This window comes from Poecile atricapillus, chromosome 14 (assembly GCF_030490865.1).
Source record: "Poecile atricapillus isolate bPoeAtr1 chromosome 14, bPoeAtr1.hap1, whole genome shotgun sequence".
In the NCBI taxonomy this organism is placed as follows: Eukaryota; Metazoa; Chordata; class Aves; order Passeriformes; family Paridae; genus Poecile; species Poecile atricapillus.
Window position 1 is genome coordinate 13,160,922 of NC_081262.1, and position 22,475 is coordinate 13,183,396.

Below are 22,475 nucleotides of genomic sequence, written 5' to 3' on the forward strand. Positions count from 1 at the left end.
CTTGGTTTCTATATATAGTATAGACAAATAACAGAGGTTGTTCTTGAACTTTGCACACACAGTTGTAATGATTTGGGTGTATACACAGAGGAGAAGGTCATGTCTGGCCATAGTTTTTTAGCCAATTGTTCCATTTTTATTAATTTCATTTATTTTGTAATAAATTGTATTTGAGATACATTGTAAATATTAAATAGATAAAAATCAGCTTCTGCCAAATGTAGTGGGTTGGCAAAAAGCACATGTGGAGAAGTGTCTTATGTAGTTTAACTTCTTTAATATAAAAATAATAATTTTTGCTGTGAGGCTGTGGGTTTGGCCTTTGTCCAAAGAATGTTTCCTGTAACTATGAAACACGTTAATTTAATGTGTTTGCACATTAAAGCAGTGTCAAAATAAGTACCTGTGGAGTACTGCTAAACAAAGACAAAAACAACTAATTTGCTTCTTAATGAGCCAGCAATAATGCACCAACATTTCAGTGTGTTTGCTCTTAAGGCAGCCAGGGGTTCTGGAGGAGGCTGTTTCAGAGGTTCTCCTCCATAAAGAAGCCTTTTGAAGTCCATGCTGGTGAAAGACATTTTCATCAACCATATCAGTGAAAGCTCTGACGGTGAAAAATGTGCAAATAGGAGTATTTATGTGATAAACCCTTAAAAGAAGGTAATAGGAATATGTCACTATATGATATTTGGGTCAAACTATTATTTTTTTTTTAGCAATTTGTAGAATCATAAGATCACAGAATAGTTTGGATTGAAAAGGACCTTAAAGCTCATCCAATTCCAAACCCCTGCCATAGGCAGGGACATCTCCCACCAGACCAGGCTGCTCCAAGCCCCATCCAACAGGGACATGAGCAATTTTCCTGTTTTATTCACACCATGGTGGGAGGTAGAGCAGAGCCAGTGGCCAGGAGGCTGCCCTGTAACTTCCCTTGCTGGGATCACAGGGATTTCTGCTGTGCCAGAGTAGGGCTGCTCTGCCCTGCAACAGACCTGCAAAATCAGCTTTGTTTGCAGTCATGTGTCAGAGCATCACTAAAGAATCACAACTGTGTTCTGCTTCAGTGACCGTCCCCAAATAAATTAATGTATAGAAACGTTTTCTTTTGTCTGTTAAGCAAATAGCTACAGGCTTTCCTTCCTTTTGTAAATCTTTTAAGAGACCATTTCTAGGTGTTTCTAGAGGATTTTTTCTGTCATTTCTTTGTAAAAGTTTATTGGCTGTTAAAGTTGGAATGTTTTTTCACATGGTGCAGATATATGGTTTTCTGATAAAGCTTTAGTTTGGAAGGACAGGAAGAATACCTTGATATTTTTGGGCCCTGTGGTTAAAAATGTGAGGAAATTCGGAGTCAGAAGAGAGAGAGCAGAATAAGTATTATTTGTGAGACATAAACCTCTGTCAGCCCAGGCTGTTTTCCAGCTGGGCTGGCATTAAGTGCCTGGTGAAAGGTGAAGGTAACTTCGTTGATCCAGTCTCACCTATTGCTTCTCTGAAACAACACAGTGCTCGTGTTACACAAAGAACTGCTCTTTGTTTAAAAATAACTTGAAGTTGCCAGTCCTTTCAGAGAATGTAATTATTTCCTCCCGGGAAAATAACATGCCTTATCTACTCAAAGAAAGCATTTAGGATGCCCTTTCCTGCTTTCTTTGTCCTGCAATAATCTACTTTTTCGAGGAGGAACATTTCTGCTGTCACCATTTTTCTCTGGTGTTGCTGGGTGAAAATTAGCTCGGTGTGTGTCATCCTGTGATGCACTCCTGGTAAATTCGGGTAATAATACGTCATCTATGTTTGTTCCTTTCTCCCACAGAGTTTAATAAAGGAAATTACTCTGATTAATGGCTTTTAGATTTAACAAACAGCACTGTTTGGGGTTATACATCCATCTGGTCCAGTTTCTGAATTGTCAGCTTGATGATGTATGTGGATGTATAGAGCAGGAACAGATGACTGGAGGGACTGGGGGAATCCTGCAGAGAATTGAGCCAGCAGATTGTTTCCCCCAGTGAGCAATTTTATGGAACTTGTAAACCCGCCCAGGGCTCACCTCTTACACGATGCAGGAGTGCTCATGAGTCGAAGTTCTGGCTGGTTCCACACTCTTGGTGGATATACATCTTCATTATTGCCAGCTTGGCCGGCTTCGGAGCGAGGAGCAGAGCTTTGCTCTCCATTTGTTTGGTGCTGCTAAGCAGGTTTGGCCAGCCTGGCTGTATTTATTGCATTGGTCTCCAGCAGGTGCTGCTGCCTGGGTGGGAGAGCAGGATTAGGATCCACATGCTCAGTGGAACATGTAGGGTTTGGTGCTTTCCTCCCTGCTGTGGGCCAGTGGGATGGGACTAAGCTGGTGTTGGATTTCTGGGTGAGCACCGAGCGCTCTGTGTCAGATCTCCTGGCCAGTCTCTCCCTTCTCCTCTCACTTTCCAGCAGGACACAGAGGTAACACGGGCACAGTTCCTGCTTTTCACTTGGATAATATTTTCTCATCACTCAGGTGCCTGACAGCTCACAGAAAATCCTGCAGATGTACACGAGGCACTGATCCCCTCTCTCTCTCGTACCCTCCTTTAACAATTTAGAAGAGTTTTTCTGAAGAGAAGTCTTTCGCTGGATTATTTTTTAAAAAATGCTCCAACTCTGAAGACAAGCTCATGACTTCTTTTGCATTAACTCTGAGCCTCATTTTAAGGTGTTAACAAGATCCTGCAGGACATATGTTAGCCAGTAGACTAAGCAGTTTCTTTTATGGAATTTTGTTTAAATTTAATTGTTAAATAGAATTTCTTCTTTTTCCAAGGTTTGAAGGCAGCTTTACAAACTTCCTTTGACTTAGACTCACCACTGTTTCTCAGTTTTTCCTTTTTGTTAATTGTTTCTCAAACATGCTAAGACAACTCACAGACTGTAGTCATTGCTTGTTGCTTCTCATAAATATTGTCCACAGTAGCAGAGCTGATGGAGTGGAGCCTCCTTGTACTTCACTGAATCTCCTGGTGGTACAACAGAGGCCTCTTTTTACTTCCTATCAGACAAATTACTCAAAAATGTAATGATTACATTAATTACTTCCAAAGGATAACACTTCAGTGTACATTCATTACCTTCTGTAACTTTGCAAAGCCCATCCTCCTGACAGTTTTTAGTGCAAAAGGACTTTTTTTTGTCATTCTGTGAATTGGAAATAACATATTGTGTAATTATAACTTGTGTCCTGAAAAATCTAACAATACTAGACGGAAAACAATTTTCCCTTCTATTTCAGTACATGATTATACATTCTGTATATATACATGCTTCTGAGAACGGGTTTTAACCAATATTTTATTGATTTACTGTAGTTATATACAGAGTAATAGCTTTCAGTTCTTTGTGATTTCATAATTTTAATATACTTTATGTCTTCTTTACAAATGGAACAAATTGATAATGAGCATTAGTTGCATTGTGACCTGTATTTCTCTTCAAGATGTGCAGGTGCATTACTCCTGGCTCTTAGGATGGTTTTTGACTGAGTGTTTCTTTTATTGCAGCTCGTAATGCAATGAATGCAGTCTCTGAAGTTGATTTATGATCAAAATTTTTCATTTACATCCTTTAAAATTTTAAGCACTTTAACTGCAGCATGTTTGCAAATAGTGAAATAGTTATCAACTACTGTTTGGGGTTTTTTAGCACATTATTTGTATGTTTAGCTAGAAGTACTGTGTGCTGAACATGGGGATGTGGTTCTTTAGTAAAATATATTTGAAGTTTGGGATCTGCAATTCATTGCTCCTGTATCCTCTCTGATACCCAGATTTAATATAAGAGTTCTGTACACAGAGCAGTCTGCTGCTGCTAGCTACAGGCCTTAGAATTAAAGGGAAAAAAAACCAAACCCACAATTCATCCCCAAACAAACCCCAGACTCTAAAAAACCCCAAACTTCCAAAAAACCCAAACAAGAAGAAAACTTCTCACACCTTAATAAAGTTAAGATGTTATTTTCAAAACACTGTTTAAATTCCCTGTCTGCCTAACTGGGGTTTAACCCTGTCTGGCTTACAAATAAGTCTTTTATTTTTCCTTTACATATGCTTTTGATGTATGTCATCCATCAATGTTAGCAAGAACAGTAAATGCATTGATCTATTGCTGCACTTGACAAGTTAAATAACACTTTATGTAAGAAGTATTGATTTATAAAATCCAGTACATGTAATTAACATTAGAACTGTCAAAAGTTGAAAACAGTATTAACTTGCTGCTTATTTATAACCCAAAGAAAATTAAATAAAATATCCAGATTAATCAACTAACTCCTTTTCTTTGCCTTCAGATATGTCAGGCTCAGTTATGTTTGCTAGAACAGTGATATGTTTCTTCCCATTTTGACAAGAAGAAATTACATGTTTTGTCGGTATCGCCGAAAGTAATTCTATAGTCTCTAGATCTGTGTATTTTCCTTGAAGTGGTAAAAGAATTCCACTTGGGTAGTTCTTAAAGGATTTGGTGTAAAAGACACAGAAATAAGTGGGGATATTTGGGAAAATGAAGGTGCCCAGTTTATGTGAGGCTTCCGAAGAGCCTTTGATGCATCGTGTTGGGAGTGTCTGCACAAATACCCTGAGAGCTCTGCAAGGGTCACTCTGTGCTTCTGTCTCTGACCAGGTGCCTGTCCCTGTTTGCTTAAGATGTGGGAATGTTTCAGTTGAGTCCTGTGAACTTTGCACTGTGATTTGTTGGCATTTCTGTCCTAATGCAGCATCACACAAAGATATGAACAGTCCTGGCTCTGCTCAGCATAATGTGGGCTCCTGTGCTCACCACCCTCCAATTCAGTGACACCACTGAGATCCTTTGAGTCGAGTTTTTTGAAGCGGGCATTAGCCAGTTTCTAAACCTATTTACATTTTTCAAGTTTAAGGAAAAAAAAGAATTAAACTACAAGTTACATTTAAACAAAAAAACAATAGCAGTGAGCAGTAGGCATTGCTTTTAACAAAGGTTTGAGCATGAATCATTTCCCCTCCAGCCCCCTTCATCAAAAGAGATGTGTTTATATCTTCTCTGGATATTCATAGCTGCTTTGCTATTTAGAAATAAATTCTCCTTGAGAACATAAATAGGTGCCTGACATGACTTTCAGATCTGGCAGTGCCTTTGCTGTTCCTTTGTTTCCTCCTGCTGCTCTCGTGTTTCTGTTCTGGTACTTCCAGACACTCCTCAGCTGTTTACCTTTTTTGATTTAATTTATCTTCTGCACACTGAGAATGCCTCTTATAGCAGGGATGAACTTGAGGAAAGCACATTTATGTTTTCATCTCTTCTCTCCTGTTAAGTGTTCTGTAGAGTTTCATTTCTCCTTCGTGCCAGTGTTAGTTGGAATATGTAGTAGATATATTTATAAATTGCTGGTTACATATCAGTGTGATCAGACTGCCCTACAGGAGTTGAAGATTTTAGATTATGTAGCAGCAACAATAGTTTCCTTTGTGGTTAAAATAATGAAGGAAATCCTGCTATATTTGGATTCTCTTTCAGCGAGGCAGCTCTGCCTTCCACCTGCTGAGGGCCGAGGTTTAAACACTAACAACTTATTTCCTCGAGTCTCTGAGTGAGGCTCTGCAAACATCACTGTATGAAGAGAATATGAAAAGCACAGAGGTTGTGTTTTGATACCAAATTCAGAGGCTGGAGGTTTCTTTGGAGATTTTGTTTTGGTTTTCATAGTTAATGGGTTCTCTTTCATTTACCCGCTTTGTACGGATGTGCCTTTTTCTTTCAGCGCATTTGTAACTTTCTTGAAAACGTCCTCATGAATATTTTAAAAGGAAAATAAAAATTTTGGAGCCTTTTTTTGTGGATGAACTACACTAAACATAATTTAAGAACATCATATATAGCTTTTTGATTTTTAATCTTGCAGTAGGTAATGGTTTTTAGCTGAAAGGGGGTGGCTTTAGATGGGATATTGAGAAGAATTTCTTTCCTGGGAGGGTGGGGAGGCTCTGGCACAGATTCCCAGAGAAGCTGTGGCTGCCCCTGGATCCCTGGAAGTGCCCAAGGCCAGGTTGGATGCGGACTGGAGCACCCTGGGATAGTGGAAGTTGTCCCTGCCATGGCAGGGGGTGGGGACTGGATGAGCTTTAAGGTTTTTTCCATCCCAAACCATTCTGGGATTCTGTGGTACTCCATAAATTCACAGAGCCATGAATAGTGGCTGCCTTCTGATAAACAATAAACCGATACATGTTTTTTGCCCTGACTGAACTGAATTATTACAGGTGGTCAGAAAGTGAGACTAAAACATGAGGTGTAGAAATTAAATGGGAAAAGGAAGCCTTAGTGGGATTTTAGGTTAATACATCAGGAGCTGCTTGAGGCTCAGTTAAAACGATATCAGCTCATTATTTTTTTTCTCCTTGGCTGGTCTGCTAAAAAATCAATTTTAAGAAAAGAATAATACAATTGCATGTGGGAAAGTTTCTTGGTGTATTTGGGGATAACTGAGAGAGGTTTATGTTGAATTTTAATGGAGTGATCTTACCAACTGCTGTCTATTTTTTGGGTTTTTTTTCTAGCAGAATCCAGGTCCTATAAAAACACTGCTGTGGTTCTGGGGTTCTCCTCCTTTCACTTCTGTTTTGAGTGTTTCCAATAAAACTTGAGAAATCTTTTCTCAAAGGGGAATTCTTCAAGAAGTGATTGTGTAGTGAATGAAAGGAAAGTCTTTAAATAGATGGCAGTGTTAAGGGGTAGATTTTATGAATACAAAGAACAGGTTATGTTTAAGGACTTTTAAGCAGATTGTGATAGTAAGGTTTTCTTTTTTATCGTAAGAAAATCTGCTCTGGCTTTTTTCTTTTGTCTCAGGATGCAAATGGATTTTTGTGGTTCATCTAAAGCTGTTCATAGAGAAAAATGGAAGAAGGCTGAGAGAGATAACAGGAAATGTCTGTGCCTTAAAACAGAAGAAAGGATGAAAATATCAAAACAGGTTTTACTGTAGCAAGTCACTTCATGGTGTTTATCTTAGAATTATAGAAGTTTCTAAGGGAATGAATTAGGATGTTTGTTCTTTTAAGCAATATTATGTGTTAGCCAAGATTTGTGAAAAACATTTGGTCTGTTTGCATCAAGAAATGAGGGGCAGAGGAGCCAACTGGAATCTGCAATGCATTTAGGTAATTCTGAAATAGAGAAGTGATGCTTCAATTAAAAAAAAAAAAAGAATTTTTAATTAAATCTACTTAACTATCAGTGTGAAACACTCATTCTTTCCACTTGGGACTCCTATTCTATTGAATTGTTGAAAGCTAATCATAACTATACATTACAGAATGTTTAGTTTTCCTCTTGGGATGGGCTGCAACAGGTTTGCAATCTTTAGTTCAATATTTCCTCCATCCAAATCAAATATATGATTGGCAATTACCCAATAGCTAACTTGCCAATTAGTTATGTGAGCTGTTCAAGGCAAAAAGAAAGAAGTTACCCATTGAAATCCTGTCTCCCTGTGACTGTGCATGTAAAAGAAATAAATGTCACTTATTCTAAAAATATGTGGGCTTCCTCACAGAACTTGCTGAGTCCTAAAACAATTTAATTCCATCCCCAATTAAACCTCTAAAAGCACCATCCATCAGCCTCAGCTGATATCTGTATTTGCATTCAGGGATTATAATGGAGGTATCCAAAAAGAAGGTTATCTTTTTAATCTCTAGAATGACAAAAATGGGCAACTTGGGCTCATTTACTTGATGTGTGAAATTGCAGAACAAAGACTGATTTAAACACAGTTTCTTCAGTACTCTTCCAATATAAAATCAGATATCGTCTTTGATGAAAGTTCGGGAAATCCATTTTGAGAGAATGCTTTATACCACTGTGTGAAAATTCTTAGCTGCTGCAGTATATTTGAAAAATAACCTGATATTTTAATGAAATATTCACTGTGATGCATCAGTCCTTTGCAATCGAGGTTTAGAATGAGGTAGTAAAATACAATTTAAATTTAATTGTTGCACTTGGTGATTTATGTCACACTTCCAACCACAAAAATTTGAATCTCAAAGATCCAATATTTTCGGTAAAATAGACTTCCTGCAAATCAATACAGTTAAAGTGACTGAATTCTCTAATGTATGTTTGACATTGTTGACAGTTTATGAATAGATCATATACTAACTTCCCCAGCATCTCACCAATGCACTTTAGAAGGTTTGAATTCAAAAGAAGATTGATTCAAATATATCTGAGTTCAATCTGACTTTCTGGTACATTTCCCAGGATTTACTGTGTTATAATTCCAAATTCATATGCCATATAATCTATTGAAATTCATTTCCACAAGAGAATACAACTTGCATCCAGAGCTAGCACATGTATGCATGTATATCAGAAACTCTAAGATTAGAAAACTGAGATAGCAAGACTAAAGGATCCTTTTGAAAAGGAAACAGAGAAAAATATTTTCCATATCCAACTCGGGAATAAGAAGAAAAGCCATTTTCCCGGGTGGTTGCAGTTATTTGCTGTCAGAGCAGAGCAGCTTGTGCTCGACTGTTTGTGCTCACAGCTGAACTTCAGTCTGGTCTTGAAGGGGGTTTTGTTGTCCATAGTTGCAGCAGTTTCTGTGGATTACTGAAATATTCTTCCTGTCTCTAGTTTGGGTTTCCTGACTCCAGTTGCCATTTTACCTACTCTTTTGTATTACACATTCAATGCCCAGACTGACCTTTCGGGATACTCCTTCCATGGCAGTCATCTTTTACCCACCTGATGGTGGCTCACATCTCCTTTCCTGAGAGGCACTGAGAGTAAAAACATTTCTGTATTGCTGATCCTCTCCTGGGCTGATCATTCAGCCTCTGCCTCATTTTTCTGAAGAATTCCTCAGAGATGATTCTGTTCTTTATTTTCCAGTGTCTGTTGATGGTAGCTTTAGAAGCATATGAAGAAACAGTAATGTGCATCATGTTTTGACTGGAGATTAATAAGCTAAAATCAATAGAGGTGTGCTACTTAATAAAACCATTGTGTTTTTCTTTTGAGTTTGAAAAATATCTGAGTCAAAACTCTCTTTTCAATATTGAACCTGTAGGGCCAGCTGAGCAATGGAAAGGCAGTTGCTCACCTGGTATTTGTTAAGTGATTGAGCTGTATTTGCTCTGAATTGCTGATTTATGTGCAGGTTGATCTACTTTTAATATTCAGTATTAGCTCGCCTAAAAATGACGTAAAAGTGGAGATGCTTACAAAGATGAATCGTGGCACTGTCCCGAGTGTCTTTCAATCTGCTCTCAGCACTCCCTGTGTTTTCCTTCCTCTGAGTGCTCAGCACCACAGAAACTGTTTTTTTCAGGAAGTGGGCACCTGGTTTTACCTGTAATTGTTGGTATCCAGCATTTCTGGAGAAGGAAAGCTGAGATTTGAAGAGGGTAGTTGCAGTGGGTTTTACTGATGAGGGTGATGTGGTACTTCTCTGGACTACTGTAACTTTCCTTTTCTCCACAGGGTAGAGGTTCTCAAGATCAAATTGTGTCTTTAATTAAAATTTATTCATTCCCAAGGGATGGGACTGTGCTACTGCTTTCAAGATCTTGTAAGACCTTGTAGTAACTGAAAGATCTATTTAAGCTGACTTTGCTTTGTGTGTTTTACAAATGTAAGCTCTTCAAGGGCTAAGAATCATTAGCTGAGCCTTGTTAATTTGTTTGTTAGAGGAAGTGTTTGAGGTCCTTGAGGTGGTGCTCCTGTTTCTGTAGTCACGTTCACTCATGCAATCCTTATGAGATTGGGGTTCCTTGGGTATTTAATAATTCCCAGTAGCTCTTAAGCCAGGCCTTTTCCTCTTGCAGGTCCTGTTTGTAAATCTTTTGCCTGAATGTGATTTTCAGGGAGAATGGAGCACGAGGGAGCTTTCAGCTCTCCTGAGCTGAATCTCATCTGCCAGCGCTGGGGACAAGCCCAGGGTAGAGGGCAGTTGCACCCAGCGCCATTTGGTATTTAAATGTCAGCATTAGTCCAAGAAAAACTGTCTGGGTGTTGTTGAATTTAGTCCTGCATCTTTATTTTGAGGTAAAATCCATCTAAAGCTGTGCATGTACCAAAGAAAGAAACTGGATGGGCCAACCCAGCAGTGCAATGAAACTCAGGCAGTTTGGAGGTGCAGAAAAGCAAGGCAGAAATGCTGTGGAGCAAATTTCCAGATAATTTTGGCATATTCAATCCTAGTTCTTCTTGAGATTTACATAAAAATAAATCTGCAGCATCCTTTTAAGGACACAAGTTGGGATGTTGGCGAGTTTGGTAAGCAGACTTAATGAAAATTTAGTGAAGCTGTAAATACACATGTGCCAACAGATTGGCACCTTATCCCTTTGCTCCTTCTTGCAACTCAAAAAGTTCTTTAATTACTATTACTTTTATTTTTAGATCAGAATCGCTGAAGAGCCGGAGAGGCTGGCAGTATCAACACATTTAGAAGAAGTAACAGTGTATAGCATAAATGCTTGCTTAATTTTTTTTATTTTTTTTTAAGGCAGAAAAGTATTCTGGCCAAGAATAATAATTGCAGTATTTTATTATTTTTGGTTTTAGGATTTGGATAGTCTTTTCATTAGTATTTTACTCCATTCTTGAAGAGTATAAAACAAAAAATGCTTTCCTGGCTTCTAAACCCTTGGTTGGCCAAGGTTTCCTCCTGGTGAACCCTTTCTGTAGTTAATTACTGAGTGCAAGTATCTCCTACCTATTAACAGCCCCTTGTGTCTTCCATCCCTTAGCCAGTTATTTCTTTCCCACAACCCTTCTGAGATGGTTTTGATTTTTTTCCCTGCCAATTTTCCTGTTTCCCTGGGATGCTCTATAACAACCAAACCTTTCCTTGCAGGTTCAGGTTTAAATTCTGCTTTCCATTACAGCTTAAAGCTGTAAATAAAGCCCAGGGTACAGCCCTGGTTTGATCCTGAGCCTGAGGTGTGAGCAGCTCTGTGCTGCAGAAATACCAACGTCATCAAAGCTGCCTCTCTGCAAGGACTTTTTGCTCTGTATTTTATTTTCATTTCTGCTTCCAGTGAATATTTAGTGAGCTCTGATTGCATAATTGAATTTGATAAACTGATGGTATATGATTGATGAGAAAGTCAGGAATAAAGGATTAGAAGATAAAATTACTTCAAGGGTTTAAGTAAATCTTCCAGAGAGCCAGGGTAATTTATAAAGCATGCTATACTCTTTATAAAAATATTCCCGTAGGTCTATTAAATTTTAGCTTCTTACAGAACTGGATTGAGTTTTGAGAATCATTTTCATGTAATAACAACTTGATTGTGATGCTTTAAATGGGAGATGGCTCTGAGTGGGCTGCAGCATCACTGGGTTTGGAATATTTAGGTAAGAAATGTAGGGCTGAATGACTGACTTGTGGGCAGCACTTTGTCTTCCAAATGCTTCATTTTTTTCTTGGAAAGATGTAAGTGAGGAGTAAGTGAATAATTCAGAGTAAGTAATGAGGGAGGTTGTGCTGCTGAGTCTGTAAATCATTGAAAACAAGGATCAACAGATGACTTGGTTTGGTGCAGACACCACTTCTGCTGAGCTCTCCCTCAGTGACTAAACTTTATTTGCAGAGGAATGGTTTAGGGAACTCATTCCAGGAGCCTCTGTACGTGAGCAGGTAAATGTTGTTTTCAGGAGACTCAGCACTAATCATTTCACTTTACCAACTGGGCTCTGTTATCTTCCCCTGAACACCAGCACGGCTCCCAGCTGCTGCTTTTCCATCTCCAGAGGAAGCCTGACACCTTTAATCTTACCAGGGTAGAATGTCTGAAAGTCCCTTGGGAGACTCCCTGAAATACCTTTGACAGGATTTAACATTTTCTCACTTGTTTAGAAATATCTTTGTAAAAATTTGCTTTTCACTCTGGGTAAAATAACTGTATTTCACAGGAACATCCTCTAACTCCAACTTAAATTTTTCTTTATAACATTTAAAGTATTGGTTGGTTTTAGTAGTTAGGAAACAATGAGAATTGGGAGAAGATGATTTCACAATAATTGTAGTCATTAAAACAACAGCTAAAGAGAAGTTTTGCAGAATATATTTTCAGTCATGTAATAGTGTGGAGAAGTGTAAAAACTCTCCTTGGCTTGTCTGGGAATATCTGCTAGTTTGGAACTGTTCCAATTTTCTCATATGTTGAATTGTTGTAGCTTCCTATATAGCCAATTTAGAGAAGATAGTGCTGATGTGCACTCATCATAAATCAGTTTGTTTGAAAGACAGGTTGTTTAAAATGCTACAAATCAGAAAAGTGCCCTATCCCAAATACAGTTTTTAATTCAGTGTGTTAGCTTGGATTTTGTGTGATAGTTTATAAGCATTGCTTTAAGACTATGTGTTTTTTCTTTCTGCATAAATGATTTGTGTTTCTGAAGTTAAATTCTAAAAACTCAGGAGGCAATTTGTCAGTGCAGATCATCAGATGTGTGGGGAGCTGTGGTTGATTGATAGCCCATTCCAGGAGATATTTGGCACCAGTGGGCCTGGGGCTCTGTGGCCACGCTCAGCCGGAGCCGCGCTCTGCCCCGCGACCCTTCAGTGATAACGAGTCTGTGCTGCCATGAGCTCTGCAGGCAGAAAAACCCCCTGAGCAGAGGCAAAGTGAAAGATAAAGGTCTTTGTCAAAGTCTTGGAGACTTTGACATCCCCAGGCTGGGCTGTGAACCCCAGTAGAACACCATGGCCAGTGGGGAGCCACCACCAGCACCCCTTGCCCCGAGCTCCTGGGGCTGTCACTGATTCTGGGACCTGTGGATTCAAAAATTCCAGCCAGCCTTGAACAGCACATGAGGGCACTTCACTCCAAACTGTAAAAAATAGGTTAAACTCTTTAAACAGAAAGTATAAAATAGCCTGAGCTTGTGTAAAAATAAATGTTTAAAGGAAGGTTTGAAGTTTAACTGAACCATTACTTGCATTGGGACAACATTTGTATATCTTGGGGTTTTTTCTGTACTTTATAAAGTAAGTACACACACCCCCTGCACACTTTAAAGAAGAGCTCAGTATTGTCTAGTTATTCAGTTTTATTAATATATTATGTTAAATCTCTGACTTTGAATGTAAATCCTGTGTTTTATATGTAATCATAAAATCCTGGAAGTGTTCCAGGCCATGCTGGATGGAGCAGCCTGGTCTAGTGGAAGGTGTCCCTGCCCGTGGCAGGGGGTGGAACTGGATGAGTTGTAACATCCCTTCCAATCCAGGCCATTCTGTGTTAACTGTGCTCATAGAAGGTATTTGTATGCTTCTAAAATTAAGCCTATAGCTCCTCTACAGTTACAAGTAGAAATTTGACAGGTAAAGTGTGGAAACACCTCATCTTCCAGAGGTGACTGGGGTAGATCTCCCCAGTCTGAGGTGTGGACTCAGAATCAATCTGTATTTGAGCAGAGTTTTGGCAATTTACCCATGAAGAATTTTGCTGCTTGGAGTGTTTCATTTGTGATACACAAGAGTTTGAGTGATCCTTGCATATTACTGAAGTACCCTAATTCAAAAATCTGTTAGTGGCTTCAGGTAATATAATTTAACACATTTTGGTTGGCAAGAACATTGAAAAATACATTAAACTTGTGAGGCCTTTTTTTCTAAATTCTTTTCCCTATCAAGAATCTTCATTTACCCTGAGACTTTTCCTGCTGTGATAATCATTTCTATCCAAGATTACTCTTCTGGTTTCTATTCAAGAAATAAAAAAAGAAAAAAAAAATAAAAAGAAAAAAAGGCTTTGAGTGAATTTAATCCTCAGAAAGGACAAGGAGGGGGGGACAAAAGCCAACAGGGCTGTTCACTGCTGCAGCAAAAAATGTTGGAATTCTCATCTGGAGAAAGAGTAAACACGGACAAAAACTTGTCTGAGTGGGCAAGGACAAAGTTTATCAAGATCTTGGTAATTCTGCCCTTAAAGATAAAGCTTAGTTAGGAATGTACCAGTGCAAGCCTTAACTGAATCATGTTGATTCTTGTTTTACCATGACCATGTTGAGAAGAAATTAGCTAAATATCAGTAGTTTCTCCTATATTTTCCTAAATAGCTTCAAAAGCCATTTTTTTCCTTTGTATTTCAGGGGATGTTGCACCATTCTTCAAGACAGAGCCAGGCTTGCCCCAGATCCACCTGGAAGGAAACCGACTGGTCCTTACGTGCCTTGCCGAAGGCAGCTGGCCCTTGGAATTCAAGTGGTTGCACAACGACAGTGAAATAACCTCCTACTCCAGTGAATACAAGTAAATAACATCCATATAATCACCTTCTGCAAGTGGAATTGCAAAAAACAACCCCAAACCAAACCCCACCCCCTCAGTTTCCCAATGCCTCAAAGAGCTTTGTAGATACAGACACAGGGACTTGGGGGTTTTTGATGAAAGAAGATTGGGTTTTGTAAACACAAGATGAGATTCCTTTGCTAAAAATGAGATTTGATGCTTTAAAATGTGGTTCCTAACATGGAATTTTTAAGTACCAGCAGTGCCTTTTGCTGGAGATGTAACTTTTACCTATGTTTGTGATAAATAGGAGACACATTCCTTAGCTAAATGTTACATATGATGTGTGAACTCATCCTTGAACAGAGCTGAGCTCACTGGGACTGGCCGTCTCCATCAGATCTAGAGGAATGTGGTCTGTCTGAAATTCCACACAAAACTTTCTGTTTCAATTCTAAGAATTCCAAAACAGAGCTGATAGTTTAACAAACGAACCTTTAATGATTGTGCAGTTTTCCCCCAGGACTTCCCTCCTGCCTCCCTCCCCATCCCACAGACATTCCATCAAACAGGAGAAAAACCAGTGTGGCTTAGCAGCACATGGCTGGCCAAGTATCAACCTGCCAGACAGACAAGTTTTGTCTCCTTTTCCCTAATGTGGGAGGATTGACTGGATTTTCTCCATGCAAACGGAAATTTCTGTACCTTTATGGAAATTTAATTTTTATGCAAATTATTTGGTGATTTCAGGTTTTGTAGAATTTGCCAGATGAGTTCAGATGTTGTGAGGGGTGGGTATGTGACAGAGAGAGCCCAGGTACAGCACCTGTACCTTTTGCAAACCAAGCTAAATATTGCATTTTTGGGACACAAGGTTTAAGGTAGGGAAAAGTTTTGCTCTGGTGTTGCATCACAATAGATAGAAATTACAATACAAGTTGTTATGCAGATAATGCAGATAATGATATCAAGTTCTATATTGTTACACAAGGTAATCCATAACTACTTTTCTCAAAGATTTTCAAATCTGTAATGTAGCTCTGGTTCTGTTTTTGATATTTACATTTACAGAGTGCTAGGGGAAAAAATTCCCTTAATTTAATTTTTAAAACTTTTGGGGGTCATTTAGCGTTTCAAGTATTTAGCAACTGATTAAACCAAATCATTTAGTTCTGTATGAAGTTACCTAGAAAAGCAAGACTTGATTTGGATGAGCCCTCTTAGTCCCCACATCTATTCATGATTGCTGCTTTCAAGCCTTTGGGATGTGGATTATGAGCCACATGCACATAAAGAGATTTGTGAATGCTTTCTAGAAAATGAAAATATTTCTAATAGCACAACAAATCACAGAATGTTGGAGCATGGCTTTGTGCAAATGCCACTTGTTTTGATCCACAACAGCAGAGTCTGTTTTAGTGGCTGGGTAGAAGCAGCTGAAACAGCCCTTGACCATGTGAGATGCTGAGAGAGTGGGAGGAAAAATGGTGTGGGAGGACAAACACATGAACATGGAATGAACAGCAAGCAAAGGTTAGAACTCCAGCCCTGCAGGTGTGCAAGGCACTGGGAGATGACATTTCATGGTATTAGGAGAAACCTGAGTAAGAATGTGTGACATTTTGAAATAAGACCAAAGTGCCATGGTATTTCTTAAACAAGTGGACATCCTAATACAAAATTGGAATTTTACTATGTATGGCAGTGTGAGTCAGTTATTGGAGCACCTCTCCCAAGCTGTGTGTGCACATACCTGCAGTCAGCACCTTGTTTCTTATATTGCATTTAATTTGTTCTTGTGAATGTCAGGTCATGATTCAAACCATATTTATTAAATCTGCATTTTTTATATTGTTCTTATTTCTATTTCTTATTAAAAGATCTGGCGCAGAGGAAGCTGCTGGTTTATGATAATAAAATAATATTGTTAGAAAATATTAATTTAGAAATTGCATCCCTAGTGCTGCACCACAGTCAGAGATCAGGTACACAGGATTTTGATTCCATAGAAATGCAGAGCTCTAAGCTTTCAAAAAATGGCTTAGGTGCATTAGGATGAATGAAAGCAAGGAAAAGATATGCTTAGACATAAAAATTCCAGTTACAAAATGTAACCTCTGACCCAGTAACAGTTTGCTGTGCAGTTCTCTTGGGTAAATAGTCTGTTTAAATGCACCAATCTTCCCTGAGTAAGTGACTTCTGCTGCAATTTGAATCATCAATCAAAGATTTTTCAGTAATTGATATTACTTAGTGTGTCTCAGTTAAAGTAATGTCTATATTGTAACAGGCTGAAAATATATTATTATAACAGCCCAAGTGAGTAAAGAACTAATTGGAGTCTTTGCATTGTGACATTGGTGACCCTGAGTGAGCAGCTTCTCTTTGTCTAACGAAGCTGGTTGTGTGCACAGCGCGGCTTTTCCAGTGACTGTGCATACACTGCTCTGTGTTAAGAATTTATAAAACAACCTTATAAATTCTTTGTGATCTGAGATCCACGTTATCAAAACAAATCAATGCTGCTGACCGCAGGAGCAATTTTAGTCATGTCTGTAAGTTAAGAGACTTTACTGTTCAGGCAGTCTTTTTTCTGTTTTCTTTTTTTCCCCCCTTTGTTTTCTTTTGAATTAAGTTCTGGACCAGGTCTGTGTCATATTTGCTTTTGTGGCCTGAAGATATTGATTTACTGGAATTTAAGAAACTAAGGTCATGTCTAAGCAGCCATACACTTTCAACCAAGTTACTTAAAATTATCTGATTGTTATGTTTTTAACATTGGACAGATTTCAATTTTGCTTCTGTATTCTAAAAGTTATATCAGTTGATCCATAAGTCTTTTGTCAAAAAGCTTGAGCAGATAAAAAGTAACATGAATATCTAATAAAATGCATTTAGCTTTAATTCTGTATCCATAATTGTGACTATTAAATCCCGTAGCCTATAGCTACCCTTTTAACTCTTAGGGCATTTAAAATTAAAATGAGGGTTTAAATTTTAGATTAGGAGTGAACTGTAAGTGTTGGCTGGGATTTCTCCTTAGGTGGCTGATGCCACTCCCTGCTGGAGCTCTTTGCAGAGCGGTGATGGAGCACATCATGCTTCGGGAGACTCCCCTTGAAGCTTCTCTTTTCTGCTTGTCACTTCCCATCTCTCTGCAGGAACTTCCCAAACGCCAGGTTCTGCTTGGCTGTGCCATTCAAAATGAGGGAAAAGTCAGGGCTGACTTTCCAAAGTCCTTGCAGACATCCCCAGGAACCTCAAGGAGCCTCCTGGAATCTCTACAACGGGAAGATCTGTCTTCAAAGTTTGAGCATAGACAAAAATAAAGCAAAATTCTGTCTTGTCTCTGTAAGGAATTGTATTAACCTTTGATTTCAGTTCCTTCTGGGGAAGAAAGTCTTATTTACAACTTAGAAAGCCTATTTATATCCCTTCTTGCAGGTCAGAAAACAAGTGGAATGGGAAAAACATAGCACAAAAAGCAGTATCCAGGCTGTTAGGTCAATAGAAAAGTAGGTTTTAAAACAATAATACGACATATGAGGTGCATAAAGACTGTTTAAAATTGTAAACACAGAATCAGAAATTCAATTAATATTTATCCTTTTCCCAGGTTTGCAATTTTTAAGTTAGTCTCAAACAGTATTAACATATGTCCTGTCTCTTTTTTCCACTTTTTTAATTTAATGCTTCTAATTTTGCTTGCTATACCTGCACATTATACCCAGTAGGTCCACAGAGAATCCAGCTGCTAGAGGTTTTGGCTGCCTTGGAATTTCCAAGGTAGATGGGATTTTCACTGTAAATTTTTAAAAGATTTTCATTTCTGCAGGCAACATGTTAAGAATGTTTCCATCCTGAAACTTTAATAAGTCAGAAAAGAAAACCAAAGTAGGACACTTCTGATCTAATTGATTTGTTTTGTCCTGGTGGCAGCAAAACTAACTCTGCATTACTGTCCTAGTAGAGATGAATACTCAGGAAAGAGGCCTTTAATTTGGGCTTTATTTAATAGACAAGGCATTAGCCAAGCAGGACACTAAATCTTTATGGGGCAAAGAAAGATTGTTCACATATAACTGTTGGGTAAAAAGAACTGTAAAAATTAATTTTTGGTATTTGTCAGAATCTTCAGTTCATTTTTTTTTTATAGTGAAGTTTTATAACAATCTTCTGCCTGGAAGAGAAGATGGAGAAGGAAATGATTTTGTAAGGAGCTCGAGAAGCCTTCTGTCCTATTGATTTCTATCCTCTGCCTTGTATTTTCACCTGTTCTTGCACTCCATTCCCCATGGTGAGGCTCATCAGGCAAGAGGAAACAACATTTCCTTCTTCAGGGTCGCTATTTGTGTTATTTGTGAGTCCCATAAAGAGCACAGGTTGGAATCTTCCTTTTCTTCCTGGTGCCAGCTGCCACAGGCACGGAAGGGAATGTGCTGGTGGCTCCTGGGGAGGTCACAGGAGTCCCAGCTCGTATCCATGGGCAGCCAGGGGCTCCTGGAATCCCAGGGATGTCTGAAGCTCGCCTGTGGTGTTGGGCTCTGCTTTAGTCCCCTGTGTTTGGTGGTTTATCCCACTTGCTGGGGTGTATTTTGTGATGACACCAGAATCTTCTGCCTCCTTTGTTTTACGCTGCCTGATCCCATTCAGGCGTTAAGCTCTGCACATGGGTGTGTACAATATATTTGAGTCTAAGAAGAAATGTTTTCTTTTAGAGGAATTAAATTTTGAAGATTAAAATTCAGCAGTTTTCCTTTTCCTTATCTTCCATAAAGACTTTCATTAATCCTGCCATAATATCTCCTGAAGGTGACTGGGGGAATATGCGCTTGTGATTAATGTTTGTTTAATGCAGGATTATCTCTATTATTCATGTGTTTTATTCCCATTAAAACTCTGCCTATCAGCTCATTTTCATGTTGAGCAATCAGATGTAGCTGAATGAAGAAGGTGAGATTAGTGGACTGAGTGGTTGTTTGAAGGGCAGAGCAAACACAGAGTGCAGCACACGGTGGCACTTCCAGGATTCCTCTGAGTTTCAGTGGTCACACAGCAGAGCTTTCATTGGAAAGCTTTGATACTTCTTGCAAGTCTTCCTAATACCTACACTTAAGTCTTCTTGTGGTTCCTCTGAACTAATTACCTGCCTTGCCTTATGAATAAAGGTAGAGAAAACGAGGTGAAAAAATTTAAGTCTGTCTTTCATGTGAATTTTTGATATACTTGGCATTTATCATATTCAGAACTGAAGACAGAAAGGTATTTCATGCATTTCATGTCGGCTGTTTTTTAAAAATCTGTATATAACAGACAATATTGTAACCAAAGACCTGAGATCACACAAGAATGCTGTTTGTAAGAGAAAATACAACAAGCATTTAAGACAAAGTGTAAACCAGGAAGAAGTTCTCTCTAATTGTGCCTTTTTCCCTGCAGGTACATCATCCCAGCTCTGCAGAGGGCTGATGCTGGCTTCTACCAGTGCATCGTGAGGAACAGGATGGGGGCACTGCTGCAGAGGAGATCTCAAGTCCAAGTGGCATGTATGTCTGAGTGGGGGTCACTCTGTGACTCATTGGCTTCTTTTTGGGTAAAAACCCAGATGTATGATAACAGTTGTGGTTCTGAACAGATGTTAGACATCAGGTTTAACAAATTTTTAAATTACTGCTTCACAAGAAGTTTCATGTTTTAGTTATCATCTGGAAGCAGCTCAGAGCAGGGCAACACTGAGTCTTGGAGCTGTTCAAAGCCATGAAATGGGATTGTTTGGAGATATCTGTAGCATGAGAGAACTGTTACACCTTATGGAATTAAGGAAGGTCACTCACAAAACTATCAAAACATCAACAGGTATAGAGGAAAGCAGCAGCATCTGAAAGGAAATGGGATGGTGGGGTGGCACCAGGAAGATTTCACATCGTAATCCCTGTGGTACAAAATCAGCAGTTTTACAAAAAAACTTCAAAATTCTGTTCTCAACTCCTTTCTGAAGCAAATCCCCCCAGTGTTTCCCCTCTTCAGTTTGGACTTTGCAGAATTTTTGGAATTCAGCTGCCATTTGGAAAGGTTAAGTTCATTCTCTCAGGTGTTTGTGCTAATGAATGTAACATAAGAAATGATCACATACTCTTGATTTCCTTTTTTGAAGTTAACATATAGAAAATACAGTTCAAGTAACTTTTTTAGAAATAATAATAAAATTAGGCCTAATTCTTTTTCCAAAGTAAAAGCATAAAAGAAATTTAAAAAGAGACAGATTTGTGTGCTGTGCCTAAGTCTCATACATGGATCAAATTTCTTCTCATCAGGGTCAGTAACTGGAAATTCAGTAGCAGTAAATGTCACTGGATAAGCAGAATTTAGAGAAATTGAATTATTTATTAAATACCCAATTTGAAGGAGCTGATTCAAGTTAATCAGTATGTCAGTGAGGGAAATTACATGGAATTTCCTGTGTTTTAGAATAAAACCAGTTGCAAATGGTATCATGTAAGCTTTGGTATCACGTTCATCAGTTTACTGCATTACAGTAGATTTTGTTGCTATATATGTAATGTCAGTATTATCAGTAATTTGATGTTTGGTCTCCCTATTGTTTCAGAGCTGCTGGGAACTAAAGTAAAAATAAACTGCTGCTAAAATAGGGTTTTCCTTCCCTGACCTCTGCCAGCCCTTGTGCCCCTGCTGTCCACTGGCCATGGGCTCACTCTGACCTGGCTCAGACCCTTGCAAGTGTTTTTCCAAATGCTCCTCTGCAGTTTTAGTGAATTCTGTCAGGTCACAGAGGCTCTACTGAAAGCTGCTGTGAGTGAACATAACTTTGAGTGATGTGTGGGGCGAGCAGGGGGTTTAGGAAGGGGTTTAGCAGGGGAAGGGGAGGGTGAGATGCCTCTCCTTGTGCAGCACTGAGCCTTTGGAGGAGCTGGATGCCTCTGGAGCTGCATCTCCAGGTGTGGTTTCAGGGGACAAAGGCTTTGGCAGCAGTTGCAGGGAAAATGTGCCCATTCCCTCCTGCATCCCACTAATCATTCCCACTCCTGCATGGCAGTGGAGCTCTCTCTGCTTTAGGCTCAGCAGGAAAACAGGTTTGAGCAGCTGTGGGCTGGGAGACTTCTCCAAAATTTCTAAGAGAGCAACAGTTCTTTTGTTGGGCTGTTAAAGTTCTGTCCCAGCTCCTCCCTGTCCAGCTCCATACCCAGCTGTGTGAGCAGTTGTACTGGCACGGGCAGGGAGCAATTCCTGAGGAAGTCCTGGTAGGAACAATAGTGAGAAGGAGACACAGGAATGCTTCTCCTTGATGGTGCTGCTGCTGAAGAATGCTGTCTCCTGAAATGACAGCTTTATTCCCCTCTCAATGGAATGGGGGGAAGGTTTGCAGTGCAGAGTTTTGTCTCTCCAGGCTGGTTTGTGTGTGTTTGGCTGTTCTGGAGAGAGTAAGAAGTGCAATTATTTCCTTTTCTTCAGTTTTAGTTTTCTCCCCATTTAATTTGTAGATCTGCATTGCTGAATGAGGCTAAAAGGTTCTCTCTTAAATCTGTCTGAATTAAGCAGTCTATGTATTAATTCACTTATTCATTTATTTTCATTGATAAAGACACTGAGGCAAAGCAAATCAGATCCTGTGTGACGTGGGAGACCCTTGGTCTTATGCCTTTGTGGCATAAATGGCTTCTGTAGTGAAACTGCCAGTCAGATTTGTACTTTATTCCTGCAGATTAAAGTGTTCTACAAGTTTTAAATATCCTCTTTCCCTTTCACTCAGGGTAACTATGATGTCATGTGATTGTTGTCTGTGTCTTAATGGTTTTGATTTAAATGAATTGATTTAAGCTGTGTGGATGTAGTGAAGTTCCTGAAGTTTTATCATATATTGCTTTTTGGTTATTTGTCAAAACACATCAGAAAGCAATGTTCCAAGGGGTTCCTAAAATCATCTTATCCACTCATCAAAACTTATGGGGAATGAAATGTTATTCTTTTAACTCAGAAGGATTTGCAAGAAATGATCTGTTTTTGCCGGTGAGTAGAGGATGCTTCCCAATACACTTCAACTCAAAATCTCAAGTGAAGAATTGAAAGGTGTAATTATAATGGCACTGAGAAAGATCTGAGGTATTTTCCATGTCCTAGATATCTGAAGTAGCAGGGAACTTGTTAAATAATTTAAAAAATATTCTCAACACATGCTAACATATTA

At 39.0% G+C, this 22,475-nt stretch overlaps 1 protein-coding gene across 3 annotated transcripts in view; it reads left to right on the top strand.

The window, feature by feature from the left end:
• SDK1 (sidekick cell adhesion molecule 1) overlaps positions 1–22,475 on the top strand; it is a 384,634-nt gene that overhangs the window by 94,289 nt on the left and 267,870 nt on the right. For all 3 annotated transcript variants that reach the window (XM_058850018.1, XM_058850019.1, XM_058850017.1), the window contains 2 exons: positions 14,134–14,293; positions 19,712–19,818. In XM_058850018.1, the coding sequence (XP_058706001.1) occupies positions 14,134–14,293; positions 19,712–19,818 (267 nt within the window). The remainder of the gene's footprint in view (positions 1–14,133; positions 14,294–19,711; positions 19,819–22,475) is intronic.